This window comes from Nelumbo lutea, chromosome 1 (genome assembly GCF_056320005.1).
Source record: "Nelumbo lutea isolate HS-2025 chromosome 1, American lotus-T2T, whole genome shotgun sequence".
Taxonomy (NCBI): domain Eukaryota; kingdom Viridiplantae; phylum Streptophyta; class Magnoliopsida; order Proteales; family Nelumbonaceae; genus Nelumbo; species Nelumbo lutea.
In genome coordinates, this window is record NC_142684.1 from 136,985,204 (window position 1) to 137,012,653 (window position 27,450).

Here is a 27,450-nt window from a genome sequence, read left to right on the forward strand (position 1 = left end):
CCGCATGCGCAGACCTGCTTTCTACTCGTTGAAGAAGAAGAAGATGGACGTCTAAATTTGCCACGTCAGCAATTTCGTTGGTGAGACCGGAGGATGTGTGGTATCTATGGGCTATGGCAAAGGTGTCTAGACGGCCCGACTAGTAGTAGTAATCCTTTTCAATATGATGCCACGTGAAAAGCAAATCGGAACCTATGAAATACAAAAGATACTTTTCATTCTTATTTCGGCGGGTGAAATACAGCGGTTGTTGGAACGGTCGTTTTCTGCAATGGGAAGCCTTAAAGGTGGAAAAAGCTTGAGAGTTGAGAGAACGAGCCTTGATTCATGGCCGCCTGTACTCTGTTTTGGTTGGTCTAAGAACAAGAACAGAGACCGATAATTTGATTCGGATTTCTGGGGTTTGACGGAATAGGGAACGGTTTCATTGTTTTCATTTCGGGTAAGCTTACAAAGAACGTACTTTAGCAATTCTCTTTACTTCCATTCTTTCTGATTAAGTTTCAGATTTTATTTTTCTTTCTCTCGGTTTATTCCGTTGGTTATTCACGATCTTAGTCATGATGTTGATGTGAATAGACATGAAATCATTTCATCTTTCTCTCAAGACTTAGACTAGATAATAAGCTAGGTGGTTCTGAAATCGGATTTTTTTTTTTCAATTTTGTTTGGCAGTCAGTTGGAAATAAAGATATTTCGTAGAAGAAATATGCACATGGATGCTCTTAGAAAACTAACGAGTCAAGAAGTTTGAATTTGATGCTGGGAAAGATCCTCCCTTTCTTGTTAGCTTGACTCCGTTTCCTAGTTCGACTAGGCAGCCTCAAATACTTAAGTTTAGAGTTCTTAGTTGGATGAAGCAAACCATTCTTTTTGACGTCTAACAGTAAGGCTGCGTTTGGTTTTCTAGAATATAAGGGAGGAACAGAGGGAAAGTTCTTCCCTCAACTCTCCGTTCCTCTCTTATTTTCTATCAAACCCAACATATAAGAACTTGAAAAAAAAAAGGGGGGGGGGGGACCAGATCATATATTTTATCACCCTAGAAGAGAAAACACCCCTTTATTTGTACCCAGATAAAATATGGACTTGTTTTGAAAAGGTCTATCCTGTAAAACTTGATTTTTGTAATCTTGTTAGCAGGATTGTATGTATTAAATGAAGCAATTGATGCTTGCAATCTCTATTTTAAATTTTAAAATTTAAGTTTAATTTTTTTTATTTTTCTAATTCGGCAGATCTCCTTTGGACTCATAGAAAAGAGAAAGGAAAACGGAAACCATGATATTTCAATTGGTCGATGAGAGATCTGGGGCTTTCTGCTCTCACTTTCTCATTTGAAAATTTGATCTGAGAATTGTTATGCTTGAATTAAGGCATTAACATTGCAAAACAAAAGTAGTATGTTTTCATTTTGTAAAAGAGAGAAAATCAAGACTTAAAACGGAATCAAGCTGATGACTTATTCTTGTATCACGCTTTGGTGTCTTAAAATATGGATCCTTATTTCATATGGAAATCAATTTGCAGCCTGAAGGCGCATTCACGTTTACATGCAATTGCAGAAGATTGAATCTGATATTATTTCCTGGATATGAGTTGTGGTTGTTTTGGTGCCCCAGCAGTAGAAAAGAAAAAGTACCATGCTTATACTCATCAAGATGCAACTGGTAAGGACTTATTTATGATTCGATCTTCACATTTCTGCAGACTAAGGTAAAAGTTAATGCCATACAAGGGAAACTTATTCATATGCACAGAAAAGATTGTATAGCCATTTTTGTGTGTGAATGAGCACACTTCTGTGCTTGTGCATTTCAGTGTATATGTGTTGACATGAATGCATCAAAGTTCAAGCTGAATCAGGAATTAGACAAAATCATTTCTGCAGACTAAGGTAAAAGTTAATGCCATACAAGGGAAACTTATTCATATGCACAGAAAAGATTGTATAGCCATTTTGTCTAATTCCTGATTCAGCTTGAACTTTGATGCATTCATGTCAACACATATACACTGAAATGCACAAGCACAGAAGTGTGCCCATTCACACACAAAAACACATTCTTGCCTTAACATATAGTGTTATGGATCCTGTCATGCCTTCACTTTAAAATTCAACCTAAAATTTTAACTAATTTGTTGTTCTTGAAAGTATGCTAAGTTTGTCTTTGAGAAGGGCATTGGAGGGGACAGGGTTCACAAGCCTTCAAGCAAGGTGTAGTGGAGGCCTCCTAAAGCACAAATATGAAGTTTACCATGCCATAAAGAGTTAATAAGTGTAATTCCCATGTCATTAGCACACCTTTATCATCATGCTTCTAATCAGATTATTTGAATCACATGAATTGAATAAATCATGCTTCTAATCAGAAAAGGATTCAATGGTAGGATTTAAATAGAAACCTCCGGAATTCAAGGTTTAAATTGTGAATCATATCATAAATCACAAGATTTTGAAATTATAGCTGGAAAGGAACCACTTGACTTTGACTAAGTGTGTCTTTTGAGGGGTCAGGTCATCTCCCCTCCTAGTTTCTCATTAATAAAATTCTCTTTTTTCTTTAAAAGAAAAGAACCATATGACTATGCAAGCATTCCATCATTTGGTTCTATTAGCCACCAAGTTAAAATAATGATGATTAAGCTGCTTCTGGTTCAAAAGTTATGTATTAAGATAATTTTTTTGTATTACCATGTTTTCTTTATTTGTTTGCTATGCTTCAAATATCTTACTCTTTCTTCTTGTTGATCTCCCATCTCTTCTTTTCCTTTTATTTTCAATTTGTTATTTATTACTATTTTTATGGTTGTGTGTAGAGCCATTGCCAGGGAATATCAAAATATTCCGTTATAATGAACTGAAGTCTGCAACAAACAATTTTGATGCAAGCAATAAGATTGGCCGAGGAGGGTTTGGAACTGTTTACAAGGTCTGAACAATTTACATAATATTTTAGTTTGAAGAAGTTAAAGAGGACAGTGTTAACCACATGGGTAGCATCATATGTATTCACCTGATGTTTTATTTTGATTGATGCCTATGGAATCATTAAAAAAAGAAGAAAAAGAGAGAAGAAAAACACAGTGGTAATTGTGCTTTAGATCGAGAAAGTCAAAGAGTACAAGCTTAACTGCATAAATAGTGTCATGTATAATTATTTGAAATTTGATAGGTAATGAAACAATCAATAAGAAATGATAAAAAAGAGATAAAAACAAAATAAGACTAAATGGTCTTGAGCAACAACGACCTCCCCCCCCCCCCCCCCCCCCCCCCCCCAAAATATATATATATATATATATATATATATATATATATATATAAATGGATTAGTAGTGCATCTCAACATGAACACATGAGGCCACAAGCAAGACAAATCTAAAATGCAATCTCCAAGAGGACCAGACATTTCACTAAGCTAAGTAAACAACAACGACAAAACACGACAACAATCAATGAACTAAAGGAAAGGCCATAGTTTTCAAGGCACCAAGGCGAGGCTAGGCGGCAGGAGGGCACCTTGTCTCCTAGTCGCCTAGGCGATGAATTATTTTAAGTAAAAACATGTATCCTAGGGTAGTTCCGTTAAAGTATAGAAAATCAACATATTCCAACATATTCATGAGAAGAAGAAGAAGAAGAAGAAGAAGTTAGTATATAAACACACAAAATTAGTAAAGAAAAGAAGAAAATGTGTTGATTGGACAACATTTTATGTTCTTCCTTACTTATTGGTTCAGGTTTTGAAAGTCTTTGAGGGTTCAATACAGCATGTAGCGATGTTTGTGTTGATTAAACCCTAACAAATAAGAAAATAATAAAAAGAAATTAGTATATAAACACACAAAATGAATATTTTAGTTTTAAAAAGGTCTATTTTATAATTATAACCTCAAAAAATTAAGAATATAAAAGTTTTTCATAACACACTATAGAACACTGCTTGGTGATTAGGCGAGGTGAGTCTCCAAGGGCCCCTTGTCGCCTTGGCATTGCCTTGACAACCATGGGAAAGTCAAATAAAAATATTTATTGGAACTCGAATCATCCAATGCTAGTCTTATTGCAGCCTCATTAGAAGACATAGGTTCCTCCTCACTTTTCAACTTGTGAATTTTCCCCTTTTGTTCAGTTCTTTTTATCTACCACTCTCTTGCTTCTTAAAACAAAAGAAGGGTCAAAAACCATCTATGGGAGAGAATTTCTGAAAGAGATTTTACAATCAAGGTGGTTCTATATAATTGTTTTGTTTTCTTTTTCTGCTTGATCATCACAATATAGGAACTTATTAAATATTAATGCTTTTATAGCTTATTGTACTTTTACTAATGATTAAGAACTTATGCACTGGTTCTATGTTTGGTATCAAATATGAGGCACAAAAAAAATTGTCTTATTTTTCTATCAAGTATACATAATGTCTATATTTATTAATTTTAATGTCATTTTTCCAGGGAATCCTCAGCAATGGAACAAAAGTTGCTGTTAAGGCACTTTCTGCTGAATCAAAGCAAGGAGTGAATCAATTCTTGGCTGAGATTCAAACAGTGTCAAATGTTAAGCACCCAAACCTGGTTGAGTTGATTGGATGTTGTGTTCAAGGAAACAATAGAATTTTGGTTTATGAATATGTAGAAAATAACAGCCTTGATCGTGCATTATTAGGTAATCTTCAGCAGCCACTATAGGTGAATGACTTGATGATATTCTGAAGAAGGCACTTAAGTATATTTTATTTTTTGTATCCTTGCAGGTTCTAAGAGTAAAAGCACCAAGTTAGATTGGGATAAAAGATCTTCTATTTGCATGGGTACAGCTAGGGGTCTAATATTTCTTCATGAAGAACTTGAGCCACCAATTGTGCATAGAGACATCAAGGCTAGTAATATACTTCTTGGCAAGGACTTCATTGCAAAAATTGGAGACTTCGGGTTGGCTAAGCTTTTTCCAGAAAACATAACTCATATTAGTACACGACTTGCTGGAACAACGTAAGTGACCTTTCAGATTCTGAAAACTATGGAAGGTTATATGTAGCATATATTACATGCCATTGTTTTTCTTTCCGCATTAGAATTTAGAAAATGAAAACCTTGCCTGTGAAGGTGTTTCTTGAGAATTTTGATCATTTTAGATATATTGTTGATTAATCTTGTCATTTCTTTTTTCTTTTCTTTTTTGTTTAATATATGTAGTCTTTACATGTAACATGTAGCGAACACCATATAGTTGAGATAATGCTTAGATGATGATGATGATATATACTCATTACATGCAGCCACACACACAGGAACACTCTCCCTTTTGAGATGCTTCATCTGTTGACATAAAATTATATTAAAATTGTTATCCTGATATTACAAGCGGTTTATATTGGTCATTGGCCAAGCTGGTTCGGGCCAAGTTTACATGTTTTGCACTATTTAATTTTACGAGATATATTCCCACATTGTAGTATTGTTTGATGCAGTGGTTATTTGGCACCAGAATATGTATTGCGTGGTCAATTAACAAAGAAGGCAGATGTTTACAGCTTTGGGGTCCTTACACTCGAAGTAATTAGTGGCAGAAGCGTTGCAACAACCTGGGGAGAGATGAAGAAGTGTCTTCTTGAATGGGTTTGTTGGTTTTCCTTTCTAATTATTGTAAACCACTTTTGCAGGACTTGCACTCCCTGGACATTTCCTGATCAGTATTTTGCAATCTTGATTTGATTTCTTGACTTCTAGATCCTCTGCTCTTTTATGTGAGACTATGGTTCTATTTTCTGGCAGTAGTTCTGCTACCAAAAACTTTACAGTTTACTCAGCAACTCTTCCGTTGAAAAATTCGAATATACTTTTGCTTATAAATTTAATTATGGAATGTTACAAGATTGTTATCTCCCACTTTCATATTTCTTCCCTGGAGTTTACTATTTGATTTTTCCTTGTCCCTTCTCATCATCTTCTTTTCCTCCCTCTTTTGGACTCAGCTAAAGAGAAAGGAAGGCATGACAATCAACAAAACATTAAGTTACAGTTGCAAGTACATGCCTTGTTAATCCCCCTGTAATGACAGTCTTTAGCAGTCACCTGGTTTTTTGGTTTGCTTACCTAAGATTCAGGTTTACAGATCATGATTTTCCATACTTAAATAAATCCAGTTCATTAGGGGTAGGCTTCTAAGATTTACTTTTTTGCTTTTCCAAAGTTTGCCTCGTCCAATTGCTCCATCTTCTTTTGTTGAACAGTCTATTGTGAGACGTGAATTTAAACAAATATTTTTAATTTTGAATTGTAGTTTCATATTAGATATTTGGATTTGTAATTCACATATTTAAGTTGTTAGGAGATACAGTTTGCAAAATGGAGATTCTTCTCTGATTTTTCATGAAACGATTTGAAATAAAGTATGGTCTTTAGTGACTGCTAGGTCACAGGGGTGGTTTGGGTTTGCCTAACAAAAAAATAGGCATAAGTAGAGGAAATAAAAATGGAAAAAAAACCAGAAATCTATGTTGGAATAAAGGATATTGAAATCTTCCAACAAATAATGATATACTTTCCTACTTTCTTGTTCTTTCCTTTTCTCCTGAAAGGGCATTCTTCATAATTTGTAATGCTTAATGTGCATCTTTCCATAATCTTCCTCTTTTTAATGTATTTCTCTCTGTTTCATCATCATCATCCAAGCCTTATCCCAACTATATGGGCTTGGCTACATGAATCCTGTTTCACCATTCTGTTCTGTTTAATGCCATATTCACTATTAAATTATTGGCACTTAAATCATTTCTTACTAGTCCCTTAAACTTGTAAAGTATACTTCTTATGGGTCCTGTCGATGGTCTTCTAAGCACATGACCAAACCATATTAGTCTAATTTCTCTCATTTTATCACTTATTGGAGCTACTCCTAGGTTCCTACAAATGGCTATTTCTTCTATCCTTTATAGTTTTTCCACTCATCCATCTTAGCATATCTATTTCTGCCACTTATCCTCTAGACATGTTTCTTAGCTGGCCTTACGACTGTTTTGTAGATATTTCCTTTTAATTTAAATGGTATTTCTCCCTGTTTCTATTCTATTATAATATATGAGGTTTGCCTCTACAGACATGGCACCTTTATGGGGAAGGAAAATTGTTGGAGCTGGTTGATCCAGAGATAGAAGAATACCCAGAGGAAGAAGTTCTTAGGTACATCAAAGTAGCCCTTTTTTGCACCCAAGAAACAGCAGGTAGAAGGCCTACAATGAGCCAAGTTATGGACATGCTCTCAACAAACATACGGCTCAATGAGAAGGAACTTAAGCCTCCAGGTTTCTTTGAAGATTCAGTGGGAACCAGTGAAATCTCTTTATCAACAAAAAAATTCACATCAACCAACTATACCAACCAATTGTACAGCTTTTCTCCAGTCACCATCACTCAGGTGATTCCAAGATAAAGTATCAAATTGTGTTTCTGAGCTTGTAAGACACCATTTGGGTCTTATGATTTCTGTAAATGGTTTTGGAAGGGAAAAATGTGAATCAGTGAGAGAGTAGTACCTCGATGCCCTGCATGCCATCTTTAATGCTTGGGTGCTTGTTTGGAAGCTCTGTAGTGGTTCTCTATTGTATTCTTTTCTCCATCACAAGAGCTATTTGAAAGTGGCCTGTCTGTGGAAGGTTACTTAAAGTAAAGATGTCGGTTGAAATTGATAAGTGTTTTTGTAATGTATAACATTAGTAATTATATGGAGTAATTTAAGTAGCTTCTAGCGATCTCTCTTCATTGTTTTCTTCTCTTCCCTCAGAGTTCTTTGGAAGTGCAGTCACTGACAGATCTCCACAAGAAAAGATGTCTGTTCAAATTGAGAAACAAATTTCTAAATAGTGCTTCACCATACTTTTCATTTGCCCGGAGAACATTGTCCAGACTGAGAAGAGCATCTTCACAAGCAAAGATCAATGCCTGGTTCCAGCAAGACAGTCTCAATCTTCAAGCATCCACAGTTCCACACTACCTGGTTGGACTGTTCAGATTGCTGTAAATGCTGGCTTAACTGTTTTTTAATATGGTCATTCACACAACTTCAAGCAACCTCTTGCTGCTTAAGGGTAACCAAGGTTCATGGTATCAATATCATACGGCCAATATGTATTCTTTTTTGGTCTGAGGTACACAATGCACCCATTGAGCAAAACAGTTGATACTTACCTCAAAACAAGTTTGTATTGAACTTATATTCTTTAATATTTATTAGAATGTAATACAAAGTTGTATGTTGATACTTGTGAAAATGTGTAAGAAGTAAGTATCTTGCATGCTAAGTTCACTTGATTTGTGGTTTCTCAGTTCCCATTATAATTTATAAACATATGAATATTTTTTATTGTGGTGTATTATGTATGTAAAAGTACAATATTGGATTCATGTGTATTAATCATACAAATGTAAGTTACAATTGGTTTATGTCTAATATGTTGATTGAAATATTTCACCTTAGACAGAAGCTGGTGAACTATGTACTTCTTATATGTTTTGCCCCTTGTATCCAATTGAATTGTGGAATTTGTGTTATTGGTGTATTCATAAAAGGGTTCAATTATGATGTCGGAAAGACATTATACTGGAAAAACTCACAACCAATCAACTGGCATTATAAAAGTAGTAACCAATCATGTGGGTTTTCATTAAAATTCAATGGGGGTTTTGATTGGTCAAAACCTTTCTGGTATCACCAGGAGCAAAATTTGTACCCAGTTCAGTTTTGCTTTTGCTCATTTGGCTGAATTTGGGAAGAGTGATAAATACAAATATGTATAGTGCAAAACCTTGTAAATGGTATTTCTAAACATTGTATTTGCACTGTATATATCTCAAATTGAGCCTTTGTAATTATGATTTTCATTCTTACCTATGCTAGATTTGTACTTTTTTTGCTCTTTTGCACTCATTAATAGTGTAAATTTTGCATCTCAAAACTGATTTGCACCACCTTCCTCCTACCTACCTCAATTTTTTTTCTTATAAAGTGGGGACAGTAGTCGATCAAGACTACAATCAGTCTTGAATCCGAAAGTAAAATAAAGATTTCAGGTGGAGAAAAGAAGAAGAAAAGAGAAAGAAAGTAGAAGCACACAAAGGGTTTTAGAAAATGAGAGAGAGGGTCGATTAGAATCAATCTACCGACCCACTCTTAATATTTATATGTTTACTAATTGTAAAAAATGTTGAATTGCCCTTAATGCTTACATGGCAAATAAACTAATAATAAAGCTGAAATAACAAGATGTAACAATAAAACTAAAATAACTACCAACTAACACTAACATAACTAACAAAGAATACATGTTGTGTTGCCATACGAACACAATGGGGACCATAGCCATGGGGTCTACATCAGTGTTCTCTACACTCCCCCTCAAGTTGGGAATAGATATTTATCATTCCCAATTTGCATAGGTCTGCCTCTAACTTCTTCCTTTGAGCAACCTTGGTGAGAAGATCTGCGAGCTGTATGTTGGAGGTGATATATGGGAGACACTTCTTGAGATGAAACCCTTTCTCTGACAAAATGTCGATAAACTTCGATATGCTTAGTTCATTGGAACAACCTTAGTGAGAAGATTCGTGAGTTGTATGTTGGAGGTGATATACGTGAGACACTTCTTGAGATGAAACCCTTTTTCTGACAAAATGTCGATCAACTTCGATATGCTTAGTTCCTTGGAACAACCTTGGTGAGAAGATCTGCGAGCTGTATGTTGGAGTTGATATACGGGAGACACTTCTTGAGATGAAACCCTTTCTCTAACAAAATGTCGATCAACTTCAATATGCTTAGTTTTGTCATGTTGTATCGGATTGTGAGCTATATTAATAGCAGCCTGATTATCACAATACAGCATTAAGGGCTTCTAATAATCAATACCCAACTCTTCAAGCAATGACTTCAGCCATAGGATTTCAGCCACACCATTAGTCATCGATCTATATTCAGCTTCAACACTAGAGCGAGAAACAACACTTTGTTTCTTACTCCTCCAAGAGATAAGGTTACCTCCTACAAAGGCACAATATCCAAAGGTAGACCTCTTGTCATCAGCACTCCCGGCCCAATCAACATTGTATAGACTTTTATCTTCATGTGATCATTATTCTTGAATAATATACCTCTACCTGGACATCTCTTCAGGTATGCTAATATTCTTTCAACTGCAACGATGTGAGTAGTTCTACGAGAATGCATATATTGACTTACAACGTTGACTGCATAACTGATGTTTGGTCGTGTGAGACAAAGATATAGGAGTTTTCCAACCAGCTGTTGCAACATAGCTTTGTCTTCAAGAGGCTCTCCACCATCTGCACTAATCTTGTGATTCTGTTCAATGGGTGTATCTGTAGGGTTAACACCCAACTTTCTACTTTCTACTAACAGATCTAGAACATACTTCCTTTGAAAAATAAAGATCCTGTGTTTAAATCTAGCAACCTCAAAGTTCACCTAGATCTTTCACTTCAAACTCTTGATGAAGGAGTTGTTTGAGAAACTCAATCTCACTATTATCATTCCCTGTCACTACAATATCATTCACATATACAATAAGCAAGGTCAAAGAAGAGTCCACTCTTTTAATGAACAATGTATGGTCTGACTAGGCCTATACATAGCCGAATGTTTCAAAGGCTTGTCTAAATCTATCAAACCAAACTTTGGGTGACTGCTTTAGTCCATACAAGGCTTTATTCAGTCGACAAACCTTCTTACATGTCTCTGCATCATAAAATCCAAGAGGTAATTGCATGTAGACTTCTTCCTAAGTCTCCATTTAGGGAGGCATTTTAAACATCCATCTGGAACAAGGGCTAAGAATAACTGGCTGCAAGGGTTAACAAAACTTGAATAGTGGTCATCTTTGCCACTAGAGCAAAAGTCTACAAAGGGTCTATACCATAAGTCTGGGTAAATCCTTTTGCAACTAACCGGGCTTTATGTTTCAATGGAACCATCAGCATTATGTTTCACGGTAAGTATCCATCTACATCCAACTAGTTTCTTTCCTTTGGGCTGGTCAACTAGATTCCAAGTATTATTCCTCAAAAGGGCATTCATTTCAACCTTCATTGCATCTTTCCACTCAGGAACTAACATGGTTTCCTGCACTGTTCTTAGAATAGGAATATCAACAATGGATGTGAAAAATGACCTGTAAGAGGGAGACAGTCGATCATAGGACAGAAACTGAGAAATGCAGTGAGTTGTGGATGTGGTGTGATGTTGTTTCCATTTACGGATTGCAATAGGGAGATCAAGGTCATCCAAAGAAAGTGAAGTAGCAACAGTGGAACGTATCTCAGTGGAACCTGGATCTGATAAGGGGACTATAGTACCTGGATCTGGATCTGTAAGAGGAACTAGGGCTGGCCTAGATTGCTGATGACCAAAATCAATCTTTCTCCACCGCCTGTGATAGACTTTCAACTCCTAACACCTCTGAAAATCCTCTCCGTTACATCCCTCATCACTCAATGGAATGGGTAAAGGAACTTCAGATGAGTTAACCCCATTCTCACAAACCCCATTCTCATTACTCTCCCCCTAAAGTGAAACCCTAGGGTAATAGGGTATCTCCTCAAAGAAAGTAACATCCATCGAGACAAATCTCCTCCCAGAAGTAGGTTCATAGCAACAATAACCCTTTTGAGTTTGTGCATAAACGAGAAAAATGCATTTGAAGGCCTTATGGTCAAATTTGAAACGATGAGGTCCAAGAATCTGAATAAAGTAGGTGCAACCAAAGGTTTTAAGGGGAACAGTAAATAATTTTGCATCTGGGTATAGAAGGGTAAACGGAGGCTTAATGTCAAGAACCCGTGAAGGAACTCGATTAATGAGATACACTGCTGTGAGAATAGCATCACCCCAGAAACGGATAGGCACATTGGAGGTAAACATAATACTTCTAGCCACCTCCAAAATGTGCTTATTCTTCCTCTCGGCAACCCCATTTTGTTGTGGTGTATAAGGACAAGTATTCTGGTGAATAATCCCATGATCAAGTAGATATGAGGCCAGTGGCTTAGTAAAGTATTCTCTCGCATTATCAGATCTGAGGATTTTGATTTTGACCCCGAACTGGATTAAAATCATCTGATGAAAGGTTTACGTAAGAGCAGGAACCTCATCTTGAGAACGCATAAGGTAAACCCAAGAAAAACGGGTATATCCATCAACAAGCAACAAGAAATATCTGTACCTCCTCCCCCATAGAAGGGATGTGACATGGGCCCCAAACATCGGTGTGCATAACATCAAAAGAATTACTACTTCTTTTATTACTCAATGAATAAAATGTTCTACAATGCTTTGCAAGCTCACAACTCTCACATCTAAAATTTGACATCTGAACAGATTCAAACAAATTAGGAAATAGACTCTTCAAAGACCAAAATGATAAATTACCTAACCGATTATGCCAAAGCATAACCAGACTAACAGACTGAGAAACAAAAGACTTTTTATCTTCATGATATTTCCAATGAGAACTCTCTCCAAGCAGATAGATCACATTCGTCTCACGGCCAGTCCCAATCACCTTCCTTGTCTCCAAGTCCTGAAAAACACATCGGTCAGGGAAGATGATTACTGAACAGTTCTGATGTTTTGTAATACTACTGACTGAAAGCAAGTTAGTATCAAGCTTAGAAACATGCAAAAGTGAGGATAAGAAAATGGTATAAGACAACTTGATGTCTCCCTTTCCAAAAATGGGAATTAGGGAGCTATCAACAATGGACACTTTATCTCTACCAAAAGATAAGTGATAGGTAGTGAACAGGAATGGCAAGCTAGCCATATGGTCAGATGCACCTGAGTCTATTACCCAATAATGTTCAGTGTTACCTGGAGTTGAAGCATGGTAAGCTGAGGTCCGAGTACCTGAATGAGCAAAGGTTGATGTGGAAGGAGTTGATGATGACTGAAATGACTGAGTTGAATTCTCAATTTCCTTTTCTAACTTTGTTAGGGCAGCCTGAACAATAGCTAAGGTGTCTAGAGGCGTGCTTTTTGTGCTCAATGAGAATGCAGAATCGGTATTAACAGCCATATGAGCATTACCTATTTTGTTCCTCAGTTTTGCTGGGACTAGATGATGGTGCAACTTCCAACATGTGTCTTTAGTATGCTTAGGTTTCTTGCAATGTTCACACACTAGATCCCGCTTATTTTCCTTCTTCATATCCCTTTCTGTATCACCTCCAAACTTAGGCTTAATTGCTGCCAAGGCTGGTGGGAAGGGCTGATGCTGCATCATAACCTTCCTCCTAGTCTCTTCACTATGCACCAATGAGTAGGCTTGAGATAAGGTCACATTGTCCCTTGTTAGTATCTGTTGTCTCACGATATCATAATCAGAATTCAAACCAGTTAGGAATTCAAAAACCCTATTAATCTCAACTTGCTTTCTATGAGTCTGTACATCATTCTGACTTTCCCACTCAAGTGTTTCTAGATGGTCAATTTCATGCCACGGAGATTTCAAAGTAGAGAAGTAAATGGAGACCGGTTTCTCTCCTTGCTTGAGGTTATTAACCTCACACTTCAATTCATAGGCCCTAGCAACATTAAGGGGTTGGGAATAGGTCTCTTTCATGGCATCCTAGATCTCTTTGACTGTTTTTGCCCACAAATAGTTCCAGATAATATGTGACTGCATAGAGTTGCACATCCATGTTATAACCAAGTAGTTTTCTTGAATCCACTTAGTATACATTTGGTCCTCCTTGGATGGTTCTTTCACATCTCCCAATAGGTAGCTAAGCTTTCTTCTACCCCCAATAGCCATCATGGTCGATTGAGTCCATTCTAAATAGTTGGATCCATCAAACCTCACAGTTGTAATCTGAAATGCAGTCTCAGACATATTACTAGAACTACTAGTCCCAAAAACACCTTCCCCCTGATTCTTGAACTCCATTCTTGGTTAAGAATTAGCAATTAAAGGCTTTTAAAGCTACTGTAATAGAAAACAACACTTAAACAACTGATAACAGCCAGCCTAGGTCTTCCACAAATAATGGGAAAACAGAATTCTGTATGAACTCAGTTCATATCTGATCTGAAACCAATCGACAGTTCTAACCGTAAACAGTCCAATTCTTGATAAAGGTTCTCACCCCCAAAAACAGGTTTTGAAGCTGAAACAAGTTTAGAACTCACTTAGAAAAAAATCTAGGATGCTTAAACAGATTTAGGAATTACCCAAAAGGTGATAAAGATCAGGTTTGATCATAGGGTTAAGGAAAACTTGGAGAAATCTTTGTGAGAACAAAAAATTTCTCAGCCCTACCTTCCAGAACAAACCCTAGAAAAAAACCAGAGAACTCTGATCGCCTTTGAGAAAATAAGGGAAAGCTCAACTGCTCCTTCTAGATAAGTCCAACCTATCTTTGACTGATGACGGTCTCAAGAAAATATAAAAACTTACCCAAAAAACTCTAAGCGACACCTTCAATCTTGGCCTGAACCCTAATATTGATCCTTTTAACCTTCTCTGATTCTTTCTGATTACCAAAACACTCTCCAAGCCTCTACATGCCTTTGGACAACTACTAACCAAGAATCAACCAATGAGCAGTGCTTTCTAAGCTTCCAGCCCTAGGCAATTCTCATATGGTCGGCTGGATTAGACACACATAAGGAACCCTAGATTGGCTCTAATACCAAATAGTCGATCAAGACTACAATTAGTCTTGAATCCGAAAGTAAAAGAAAGATTTCAGATGGAGAAAAAGAAGAAAAAAAGAGGGAGAAAGCAGAAGCACACGAAGGGTTTTAGAAAAGTAGAGAGAGGGTCGAATAGAATCAATATGCCGACCCACTCTTAATATTTATATGTTTACTAATTGTAAAAAAATGCTGAATTGCCCTTAATGCTTACATGGCAAATAAACTAATAATAAACCTGAAATAACAAGCTGTAACAACAAAACTGAAATAACTACCAACTAACACTGACATAACTAACAAAGAATACATGTTGTGCTGCCATACAAATATAGTGGGGACCACAGCCATGGGGCCCACATCAGTGTTCTCTATAGGGACCACACACCCCACCTCACTCGTAGACAGAAAACCCTCATCCTACCTCCATTCTTTTTCATTTAAAGTTAGAATTACTTCATTTTATTTCCCTTAAACAAATAAAAAAGTCAAATCTGAAGCAGAAGTAAACCCAGAATTTATACTCAGCCTTTTTGCACTCCCATGCATTTACACCAATACAAATGAAATTCATACTGCAACCAAACGCAGTCTCATGTGTTTTATACCTCTTCTTGGTGCTGACTGTTGTGTTTGGAAAAACAATAATTATGTGTTTATAATGGATTGAAATAGGGGCATTTTATTACTGCACCTAAAAGCGGCTTCAAGAAAAAATATTCCATTCCAATAACCTACATGATTTTAACCCTATCCACAGGCCACAGCCTACATGATTTGGAGATGCTTGTAAGTGAGTCAACTTGTTTTTTATTTGACCAAATCAGCGGCTTCATTGCAGATCAAAAACACTCAATATAAAACATCATCTAAATATGCAACATGTAAAATTTGGTCCCAATCAAAGGTCGGCATGAAATCCACAATTTTTATGTTTACTTATACAAAACTTCAACGGACAGAAATTGTTGGGTGACATATGGCTTAAGAGGCTTATTTGGTGTCGGTATCTGCATCAAGCATCACAAGGCCAATTTGCTGGTCCACATTGGACAACAGGTGATTCGGTTGTTTGTTGACTTTGAAAACTGAGAACAAGGTAGATCCTTTCACGAAAGCAGTGATGCTTTAAATGTAAAATGCTATTGAAGCAGAAGCTACCGCACTGCTAGAGGGTTTTAATCTTTTCTCATTTTTTGGGCATTCAAAACTTCATTGTGGAAGGAGATGTCGGAGATGTAACCCAAGCTCTGTTGGAGACTTACGAGTCTACTCCTCAGTCCTCACCCTCCTTGCCTAGTTCTCACGCTCATTGGGGATTGTAGAGCCCTCCTTTCAGGTTTTGTGTTTGTCAATTGTGAGACCCGCCATGTCTAAAGGGAGGCCAATGTTGTAGCCTCACTTACTCAGCCACCGTTGTTTTTATTCACCTCCAAACTATCAAGTTCGAGCTTAATTCGAATTAGAGACTTGAGCTCGAGCTCAAGATTAGTTCGAGTCAAAAGCTCGAAAGTTTGAACTCGACTACCTTTGATTGTAGGCCTCTCAAGCAGCCGAGGTCTCCATCGACTACTGAAGTGTTGAGCTAAGGTTTCCCTAGCAGGCGAGGTATTGAGTTAAGGTCTCCCTTAATTGACAAGGTGCCGAGCTAAGGTCTCCCTCAGTTGTCGAAGTGCTGAGCGGAGATCTCCCTTAGTGACCGAGGTGCCGAGCCAAGGTCTCCCTCAGTGGTCGAGGTATCGTCTAACTCGAGCTTGATTTGAATTAGAGACTTGAGCTTGAGCTTAAAGTTCAAGCTCAGCTCTACTTGAACTCGACTACCTTTGGTTACAGGTCCCCTAATAGCCGAGATGCCAAGATGAGGTCTGTCTCAATTGGAGAGAGAGTGGCATTCTTGTAATTTATAAGGAGAGAGATGGCATTCTTATAATTTGTAAGAGAGAGAGAGAATTGGTAGGAGGAAGTGACATTCTTGTAATTTAAAAGAAAAAATAGCAAGAGAGAGAGAGAGTTTGAAGGAGAGAGTAGTATTCTTGTAATTTAACAGCAAAAAAAATGACAGAATAAGCGAGGGGTGGTTTGTCTTGCTATTTCAGTCAACGGTGGAAAAGGCAGGGGGAGGTTTCAGTATTTGTCAGAAAGACAAACCTCAAGGAAGGTTCAAGGATTTTTCCCATATCATTTGAAGTATCGTAAATCTTGGTTAATGGAAAACTTTCAAGAATAGATTGGCATGTTAACTCAATCATGTCTTTAATTAGGGCTTTCAAAAAAATCAGGTTTCCAAATAGACTTCCAGTTCCAGCATGGTCAGATTGACATATTCATTCATTGTAAAAATAAAGAAAAGAACAAAAAATGGCACCATTACCCTCCTCAGCCGTAGATAAAAAAATGTAAAAGGCCAATAGCAATGGGTCACTGATAGAACTAAACCAGCTTGTAATTAAAGAAATGAGGAGCTTATATTGCTTATTCTTGTATTCTCTCTGGTAACATACAAAGGCCACACCCAGAAACAAGCTTGAGTCACTAAAGTAATAATACTCAAGAAATGAATTCTACCTACAAAAATAAATTTCCAAAAAAAAAAATTGTAACGAACAGACATTGCAAGCCCACCGACCCTGAAGCAAAAAGAGAAGAAAGGCTCACTACAGTCCACAGCCAGAGTGTGTGACCTAGACGCAGCTGTGTTTATTCTCAGTAGCGAATGGCATGGTCAGATAGTAAGCAACATAAGATCCAATTCATGGAACAGAAGGGATAAAAGAAGATACAGGAAAAAAGGAAATGAACTTATCATGTGCCATCATCATCATCATGCGGTAGATGAGTCAGGCTTTTTAACTGTCTGGCCCTTGACTGCAGCAGGAGCATCTTTCTTGGGTTCTGGGACACCATTTGCAACCGCTTCTTTGGCAGCAGATGCTGGTGTAGCATCCTTGACATCGTTCTCATTCTTGGCACCCTTCCCATCCTTGGCGTCCTTTCCATCTTTGCCATCCTTAGCAGGTGGAGGGGGTGGTGGGATCATGTGAGATGGAGGTGTCTGCTTCAGCTTCAGGAGTAACTGCCGCATCCTGGAAAGATCAGTGGGCTTCCCAGGCTTTGGACCCTGGATAACCACAATGGATGGCTTCTTTTCTGGATCCTTTCTTCCTCTTTTCTTCTCTATATTAGGCACTTCATGGGGGATGAGCTCTGCTATTGCTTTCCAGTATTGTTGGTCCGCATTCTTGTGGAATTTCTCTTGGTTAGCCAAGTGTAACTGTCCAAGGACAAGACCATTTGTATTAGGAATAAAATAAACAATCTTTTAGTAGGATATTTAGCTAGTTTATTAATTATTTTCTGTCATCAATCAAAAAAAGAAAGAAAGAGTGAGAAAAAAAGTCAAAACTGTCCAAGAGAAAAGGAAAAAACAGAGGCAACAATAATGGAAAGGAAGCAATAGGAGCGAAGTTCTTTGGCAGTTCAACCTTTTCTCTTTCTCTGTTATGAGCCTTGTTAGTCTCACAGTTAACTCTTCTTTTCTCATAGAAAGATCGTTTATATTCTTCAGCTTCTTCAATAATCTGGTTACGCATCTCTTTCTCCCTCTTCTCCTTCTCCTCAAGATGAATAGCATTTTGGCTGCTCAAATCCATAGTTGAAGTACTGTAAGATCTAGTAAATTCTATAGGCAGTAAACCTTAGCAACTACTACTTAAATCAGGCAGGCAATTAGGTAAAGATAAGAGAGAATATAAAGCATATAACAAACCCTATCATAAACTATACACTAAAGTGAGAGAAGTGATTTATAAACTTGCAAAGATAAGAGAAGGCAGAAATTTAAATCATGTTGGATGCACAAAAGAGAAAGATTACTAAGTTTTTTGTAAAGAATGAAGAACTCAAGGAAAACTAGGCATCTGTTTGGAACCATTGCCGTTGCTCCAGAAAACGGCACCACATCAGAGCCATGTCAGAAAAAATGGTGCTTCAAGAAACGGGCATTTGTTTGGAACCATTTTTCCATAAAAAACGGTGCTCCAAGCCACACCTTGGAAATCGGGAAGGCATGGCTTGGAGCAACGCCAAATTTGGCGTTTCCTGGAGCTGCAGCTCGTTGCTGCCAACAGGGCAGTGATGTGGCACTGATGTGGCACTGGATAATGGATACCAGTGCTGAAACTGTTTCCTGGAGCATTGGTAACAGAAAAGTTGTTGTTGCTCCAGGAAACGTCCTACCTGGCAGCAACTATTCCAAATAAAAAATAAAGACACCGTTTTCTCAGAAAGCGGTGCTTCCAACCCACACATCAGCAGCACCATTTTCTGATGCCAAACAAAACAAACAACGACCTACCTGACTGCATCTGCAGCACCGATGCCAAACATATTCTAGAGAAGCCATTTAAAAGAAAAATTACTAAATGAAGAACATATAAAGGCTGATGGTGGGAAGGAATAAGTAACTCTAATATAAGTAAAAATAATAAGTACTTTTTTACAATTAGAGCTTCCAAAGCGGAGAATTTAAATAAAACAAAGAAGAGAAAAAATATTAGGACTTGATGATATTCCAATAGAAGTTTGGAGAAGTATGGGAGAGCAGGAGAGGTTAGGCTTGCTATTGGCTAACTATTTCATAAGCTAATGAAAACAAGGAAAATGTCAGATAAATGGAGAAACATGTTGCCTATATTTAAAAACAAGTGATAATACAAAGTTGCAATAGTTATCATGGGATTGAACTAATGGCCCACACTATGAAACTTTGAGAGAGAGAGAGTAATTGAATAGAGGTTACAACATGAAACCAGTGTTTTCAACCTGTAGTCAAACCAGTTAACGCATCACCTAGCCAGATTTCTAGGTCCATTTCATCCCCAACGTATTTGCTTGGAAAAAAATGTTGACTTGGTCAATGATCTGATGAGCCGTTCGGTTAAATCACTAAACCATTTGACCTGGTAGCATGTCACAAATTAGACATTAGTTCTCTTTTTTTTTTGTATTTTATCAATTTATCCATTTTCAATGTTGAAACAATAATGCTCATTTATCATGCTTTTTGTGTATTTTTATCTATACTAATATTTTTGTTCAATTTATGATGTCATAGGTTGACTGATTTGACCTGGATGGTTGAACCACTAACCCACCATCCAGAAGAAAAGCAGTTCCATTTTTGGGTCATTATATATAGATTGCATGAAACAAGCATATTGAAAACCTAACTTGGAAGCTACCCCTTTATAGAGATAGTTGACAAAAATATGATAGAGTACCTTCATAAAGTACTCATTTATTTAGAGGAAGCATATGATAGAGTTCCTAAAAAGTTAATATAATGGGTTTTGTACATTTCTGTCCACCCAAGAGAAGAAGCAAAATAATGCAGAGATGAACAACAACAGCCATTCTTTGGGTGGTTTGCGAGGAGAGAAACTCCCAACTGTTCAACAATAAGGAGAGGTTTGTTGAGGAAGATATTGATAATATATCAACCAAAGTCATACATTGGGTAAAAGCAATAGACATTTCCTAGAAATCATAAAAAAAAAAGCAAGACATTTCCTCTCCCTTCTCTGTGATGATATTATAAGAACCTGGAAGATAGTGGCTGATACTTCCTCAACAAAACAACTCTCCTTCTTACATGGACTTCCCCAAGTTCAGGTATTGTAAATCTGAATTTCGATAGATGCAGCCTAGGAAACCCTGGATTGGTGGGTTTTGGAGGGGTCTTCAGAAATGATGATGGAAACATTGTGGCTTTGTTCTCAGGCTGCATAGAGGTTGGAGACTCAAGGAAGAAATGTGGGAAATTCTACATGGGGTAAGACAGGCCAAAGCCATGAATCTCAGATGTTGAAGGAACTCCAAAGTAGTAGTTGGCTGGATAAGGGGAAACCAGGAGGCTCCTTGGATATCATGTGTAAATTGGGAGAAAATGTATTGTGGATTCCAAGATCTGCCAATGGGTTGGCTGATGGATTGACAGAACAAGGGACTAGAAGGGACAGTTTGAATTGGGATCAACTGATGTAATTATACTGCTGTTTTTCTGTTTCCCATCTTCTTTGCTTTTTGGTGGTGTTAGCCAAGGCTAACAATCCCAATGGTGTATCTTTACCCTTACATCTTAATAAAATTCTGTCAGTTATTCATAAAAAAGGGTTTTAGAAAAGAAAAGAGTACCAAATAGGTAGATGGACCTAATTAAGGAAAAGGACATATATATGATGGAGCAATAACCAATATTGAACACCCAAGGAAAAGAAAAAAGATTTTTTCATTAGATAGGACTCCACCAAGACTCAGCATTCAATCCTAATTTGTTTGCACTGGTCATGAATAAATACAAGAGGAGGTCCCTTGGTGTATTCTGCTTGCCAATAACATAGTATTAATTAATAAACTCAAGAGGGATGTACTGCAAAAAAATTAGATTCACGGACAAATGCCTTAATGACAATGGGTTTTAAAATAATTAGTAGGGGTGCAACTTGGGAAATCTCATGTTAAAATTTGAATGGGCCTGGCCTAAAAGCCCCAAGCCCGGTGCAATGTAAAATCTTCAAATCGAGTACCCAACTTGCATCGCATCCCTAATAAGCAGGACTGAAACAAAATATATGCAACACAAGTTTAATGATAATAGGAGTTCAAATTGCCAAATTGGGTGCATTTAGGATTAGAGACCAAGAGATATCTCAATGTGACCACTTCTTTATCTTAGTTCAATTAAGGAAGTTAATGGGTCCGGTTAAATGGTAAACCCAACTTGACTCGACCCTATAGGATTGGGTTAGGGCCATGCTCATTAGGGTGTAGGGTTGGGTAAGGGTTTTGATTCTTCAACCCGAGTTAGGTTGGCTGACCTGGCCTATTGGGTCATAATACCCCTACACAATATAAAGGGCATTCTTGTAATTTGGTCTGACTTCTAACCCCTAACGATAAAGTTTTAAGGTTTCTCTTCATGTTTGTTTTAACTTTCCTTCTTTCACTATGGAGAAAGTGATACCTTGGTCCGATAAACCAAATTCTAACTTAAATTCATAGCTCTTGGATTTTCAAAATGTGTGATAAAAAAATATATAATTCAAAGACTGCAGGTTGGATCAGGTCAGTAATGGGTTGAATCCTAGTCAGGTTCTGGTGGAAGTATGGGATGATTAGGTTAGGGTTGAGGCAACCTGTGCTGAACCTGACCCGTTGATATTGTTAAGTTCAATAGTCCATAAGAAGGGAGACTGAAAAAGATGCTAATCATAGAATAAGAGCAGCATGGGCAAAATAGAGGGGTGCATCTAGAGACCTGTACGTAGGAGAGTTCCTCATGGACTGAAAAAATAAATTATAAAGTGGCTCTAAGGCCAGCTAGAAGCAACATGTTCAAAAAAGCAAAATAGCAGTTAGCAGAAATGCAAATGTTAAGACAAATGAGTGGAAAAACTAAGATGGTTTGATCACGTGCAAAGAAGACCATCTATAGCACTGGAGAGAAGAAATGATCTATTACGAGTAAAAGGGTCTAGAAGCACTACGAGCATATCTAAAAGGAAATAGGCTGAAGTAGTGAGGTGTTAGACAGTTTTGTATGCCCTTAGCTTCAATCAAAATTGATGTACTTTATGAGTTTATTGTAAATGAATAAAAGTACATATTTGATTCATGTTCCCTTGGTATGTTTCTGTGTATTACCTTTAAACTGGACACTTATTGAGACTCGTGTTAGTTTTGAATGTTCACAGCCAGTGGGTCGGTCTGGGGAGACCTATCCTGACAAGGCTGACACTGTGGTGCCACCAAGTCGGTTGGGGTGGCTTGTCTCAGCTACCGGGGTGAGACCTTAGGCACATATAGTGTGGGATTAATTGAATCTTTGAACTAGACCAGATTTCCAGTATTGCCCTGGACCTTGGAGATTGATGGGCAAAACTGGAAAGTTACACCCGACCCCTAGACTCGATTATGATACTGCACTAGGTGTCGGATCGGGCTGTCTTTGATGTACCAATCAGTGAGATCCTTAGCAGGGGTCAAAACCTGGGTATGTTGGGACAATCCGAGAATTCATCTGAGTGGGTGATCATAGTGACAGGATCAGCCCCTTTGTCGGACAAAGGTAATGATCGGGGATGCACTCTCACTGTTGGAAACCAAGACTGCCGGCAGCCGATTTCAACCGTTGAAATTTGTTTTGCAAAATATATTTTATATGAGATATAAAAGTATATATATTATGGTTTCTAAAATGTTTGCAAAAGGGTTTTAATTCCCGGGATCCATATAAGTGGAGAGTGCAGCACTGTTCCTTGCAGCCGAGGGAGAGGTCCTCTCTTGTCGGGCAGTGTATGATCATTATGGGCTGAGAGGTTAAGTGTAAGACCATTGAGGATAATACCTGATGGGCTAATCTTGCATCTGCCCACAGTCCCTGGGTGTTACAAGGTGGCTTGGCCCAAGGACCACTTAGGGTAAGTGTTGGACCCATAGAGCCCATTTGATGGGTTTCAAGGGGTGCACTGTCTTTAACAGTGTATTCGACCAGGCCTTGTAACAAAGGCTGGGCCGAACCCATGTGGCTGATGTGTAGATCAATGCTTGGGTCCCACGCCATACAAGGAAGCCCAACTGGGCAGCAGTTAGGAAGGTTAAGTGAGCACATAAGCTTAATGGGCCTAAAGCCCATTTCGAACTGGGCTATTAATTTAGTTAATTAAAGGGGCGAATTCTGAGATGGATTAGCAGTTAGGATAGGGTCTTAATCCTATCCACTCAGAGAGTCCAGATCTGAATGTGATTCAGATCTAGAAACCTCCTAATAAGATTAGGATAAAGCTAATCTAATCTGCAGATAAGATAAGGGTTTATCCTTATCATTAGAAGAGAAGGCTGATCCAAGTATGATTTGGATAAGCACCTCCTAATGGGATTAGGAGCTGATCTTTTCAAGTTAACAAAATGAAGAAGGGGGCGACAGCCTTGAGAGAGACCAAGAAACACATCAGATCCTCTTTAGTGCTGAAATCAAGAAGAGAGAATTCTGCACCCTGCAAATACTCTCTTGCCGCCTCCCTGCTCTTGCCGCCCTGTTTGCCAGTTCGATCTCCAGCTGTGGGAGAAGTCAAGATTGGATCTTGACATCAGTTCTTTGAGAAATGACTGAAAAGGGAGCTGTGCTCACGTTCCATCCTGTTGTTTCTTGCGAAAGACAGAGTTCTTGGGGAAGAACACTGCTGATTCTGCTCCACCCTGCACTACGCCATCTTCAGTGGGAGCAGTCTTTGGATCCTTCCTTGGGCGTGAACACCTTCGTTGGGAGATATTACTTCTCCATATCAGGTATTATTCTCTCCCATTCCTTTTGGTTCAGATCTGGTTCAGTTTAAGGTTCAAGATTGATCCTTGAAAATATGATTTTCTAAATAGGGAATGTGATTCCCAGTTGAAGGAAGAGAAAAATTTTTGAAATTCGCCCCTTATTCCGCAATCTTTGGGCATCCATGGGATGGATCTCTCAACCCCTTCATGAGGAATGACTTAGGGGACATAATTTAAGAATGGATATGACATTGAATAGAGCGAAATGGCAGAACATGATACATGTAGCTGACCCCATATAGTTGACACAAGGCTTAGTTGAATTAAGATATCAAGTTAAGCTTAAAACAGTAAATATTACAAGTTATGATATAGTAATATCACAAGTTACAAAAATATCAATGAACTGCACAGCCTAAAATTGTTCTGGCTACAGGTTCCCAATTCTGGCAGTTCGACAGTCTGGTTCCAGTCTGGTTCAGACAACATTGTTTGAAGTTTTAAAACGCTTTTGTGTGGAAATAATTAGTATGGGATGCAAAGGAGATAACAACCAAGTTATTTGGGCCTTGACCTGAAACCAGAGAGGAAGACTCTCCCAAGTCCATCACTCAATTTACACCCTAAATGAGGGGTCAAAAAACCACATTTGGCTTGATTTTGGTAGTATCATTAGATAGATTATTGAATTACCTACCCAACAAGACCAAAGTTGTGGGATTCAAAGATCAATTGAGCAAGTTATGGCTGATTTATAGACAATTTAAATGTCTCAAGGGATTTTCTATTTTTTATTATTTGAGTTTTTGAATTAGAATATTATTAATTTTAGGACTTATATTGGTTTTAAAATTCATTTTCTGGTAAAAAAAGTCTATCAAGGATACCAAATGATGGTGGTTCAGTTGGTAGGTTCTCTGACTCGTCGGAGTAGAGACCTGGGATTAAATCCCACTGCCCCCAGGGTTCAGGGGTTAAGGGAAGGGAATGGGCTATCCCCCGTTGAGTAGCCCCATGAAACAAAAATAAAAAGCTTTGTGGGGATGGAAAAGGATAATCCATGAATGTGAGTATCATGAAGGATGAATGGTGTGCAGAAAAGTTCATTGTCAAATGATTAGAGTTTAAGACCAATTCCAGTCAACAAAAATATAGCTTATCAATTTGATAGTCCAGATTGATAGCTATACGCCATGCCTTATTGGACAGCCATAGTGAATTCCACAATTAAGGTGTCTAAGCTTCTTGCTTGGTTCTTCCCACATATGTTGAAAGGATGAGAAGCTCAACAATATCTGTTGAGGATGCTAGAAATCTTCACTTAATTCCTGAAACCACTTAAAGGTGCCCTCTACTTGAGGACTTCATGCATAACCTTCCTATATTTCTTAAAAGTATCACAAGACAGTGAAATTTATCTTGCTAATACTGATGTGTCCACTCCAAGAAAAAAAAATGATCTTCAATTGTATCTCCACCCAAATCTCAACTGTTCTAAAGGGGAGTGACAGAGAGCATGCCTTGGACTATTTGAGTAAGGGTTCCTAGATCAAAGGCCTCCAGCTGCACAAGTTTGAAGGCACCAAAGAGTACTAGATAATTTAGACACATGGATATAATGTGATACACTAGGAGAATCTTTCTCCATGTGATCAATGTTGGTTCCCATTGAAAAGAAAATAAGCCAGTTTGGAGTAAGCCCCGAGCCTTCTTCTCAAGTGCCACTTGTATGGAGCAGGGAAATTGGGATGGCCATTGGATGATAGGTGCAATGACCTGGGTAAGAAACCCTGTATCCCACACTTATTTGATGACAGCAGAATCATGCCAACATCATTGGTTCAAAGCGAACTGTTCATCTGCCTTAGGGATTGGAAAACCTAGTTTTGGGGGAAAGAATTACCAGATTAACTCGTTTAAATTTTAAACAACTAAAAGACTTATCGTGATACATAAATGTCTTCAACCAAGTATGGTAGACTTTTATTTATACACACATCAGCTAAAAAGAAGGATACTTATTCAATGTAAGAGTGCAAAACGAGCAGAAGCTTACAACTCCTAACGCAAAGTCAGAAACCACAAACAAAACAGTTCAGCTTATGAGAAAATTGCCGGACTTAATCAATTACACCAGGGGGAAATATCAATAAAATGAGAGTAACGCAGAAAGATCTGAGCGTATTTCATAAGCGGCAAGAGAATGATCACAAATCAAGAAGACAAACACAATGCAAGTATACAACTAGCACAGCCTCAACAGATCAGCCTAATTGAGATCCAAAATCAAAGAAAAAAAATGACAAATTGAACAATTCGAGACCTCACCGTCGCCATTCGCGAAAAGCAAAACCTTCCTCGGGCTGCATTTCACCGGGAGGAGGAAGCACAGGTCCGTCAGAGGTAAAAATGCCTTCCGTGTCCGCAGCGAGATCATATGCTTTCCCATTGCCGTTGGATACGGGGATCGAGGAGAAAGGGGACGGAGAGTAACCGGGAGTGGGATCATTGGCGACGGAGGAGCTAAAGCCAAAGATTTCAGGAGAAGGCGGGGAGCCATCTAAGTTGTGGGAGAGGTTCTGGCCGATGACATCGTCATCGGTGGGGAAAGCACCGTGGTGGTATTCAGAGGGTGCAGGTGGAGGGATGCCGTCGGCCATATCGATGGGATCTACCTTGTGTTCTTCGTCGGCAGCGAAGTTCATGTAGGACTCGTAGCGTTGGGAGGGGAGGCGAGGATCGTAGCCGATGTAGCCATCGTCGTCGAAGGGGCGAGTGGAGCTCCTCACCTCTTCTCCATCGTTGCTGAATGTGTCAAACGACTCCATTTGTGCACCTCTTGTCTCTGTTCTCTGTGTGTATGAGTCTCGTCTCTCTGGTCTCGAATATCAATTGTCCGTCTTTCGCTTGATTTTTCTCTGAGAACGAAGGAATGTAGAGGTGGTTGCACTCACAATCAGAAATAAAGAAATAGTCGACTCTCTGTGAGAGAGAGAGAGAGAGAGAGAACATTCAAACGTGTTGAATAAATAAAAGCCTGTCAGTTTCCTTCGACAACGTGAATTGTTTGTTTTTTCGACTTAAAAAAAAAAAAAATCACAGTTTGGAAAAACAAAAAACAAAAAACATCGATGATAAGAAAACACGCAAATCATATCGTTTTTTATTATTTTCGAACTTATGAATTTCTGATTTCAGAAGCAAGTTTTTCTTTTATAATTTGATATACCATGTTTGATAAAAGCACTTTTCTTTTATTTTTATTCGGATCTAACTCCACTGAAATGTGTTACTGATATGTGTGCAAAGGGAGTTCGCGAATATATGTATGGTTTTGCTATCCTATAACAAGAACAATGGCCACATCAGCAAGAAGGTAGTTTTTTTCGTTTTATAAAACAAAATCATTTGATGAGATC

At 38.1% G+C, this 27,450-nt stretch overlaps 2 protein-coding genes across 2 annotated transcripts; one reads left to right on the forward strand and one right to left on the reverse strand.

The window, feature by feature from the left end:
- The first annotated feature begins 217 nt into the window (after positions 1-217).
- Positions 218-8,445, forward strand: LOC148877823 (cold-responsive protein kinase 1-like). The gene is made up of 8 exons (XM_088944620.1): positions 218-442; positions 1,531-1,670; positions 2,821-2,933; positions 4,459-4,669; positions 4,758-4,995; positions 5,475-5,622; positions 7,103-7,420; positions 7,787-8,445. Exons 2-8 carry the CDS (start codon positions 1,595-1,597, stop codon positions 8,021-8,023), a joined length of 1,341 nt encoding a protein of 446 aa, XP_088800746.1. The 5' UTR covers positions 218-442; positions 1,531-1,594; the 3' UTR covers positions 8,024-8,445.
- An 8,705-nt stretch (positions 8,446-17,150) lies between these two features.
- Positions 17,151-27,322, reverse strand: LOC148877824 (clathrin light chain 1-like). Its single transcript, XM_088944628.1, has 3 exons — positions 26,360-27,322; positions 18,190-18,343; positions 17,151-17,978 (listed from the first exon to the last, which is right to left on the reverse strand). The coding sequence occupies exons 1-3, from the start codon at positions 26,857-26,859 to the stop codon at positions 17,529-17,531; spliced, it is 1,104 nt and encodes a 367-aa protein (XP_088800754.1). The 5' UTR covers positions 26,860-27,322; the 3' UTR covers positions 17,151-17,528.
- Between the last annotated feature and the right edge of the window lie 128 nt (positions 27,323-27,450).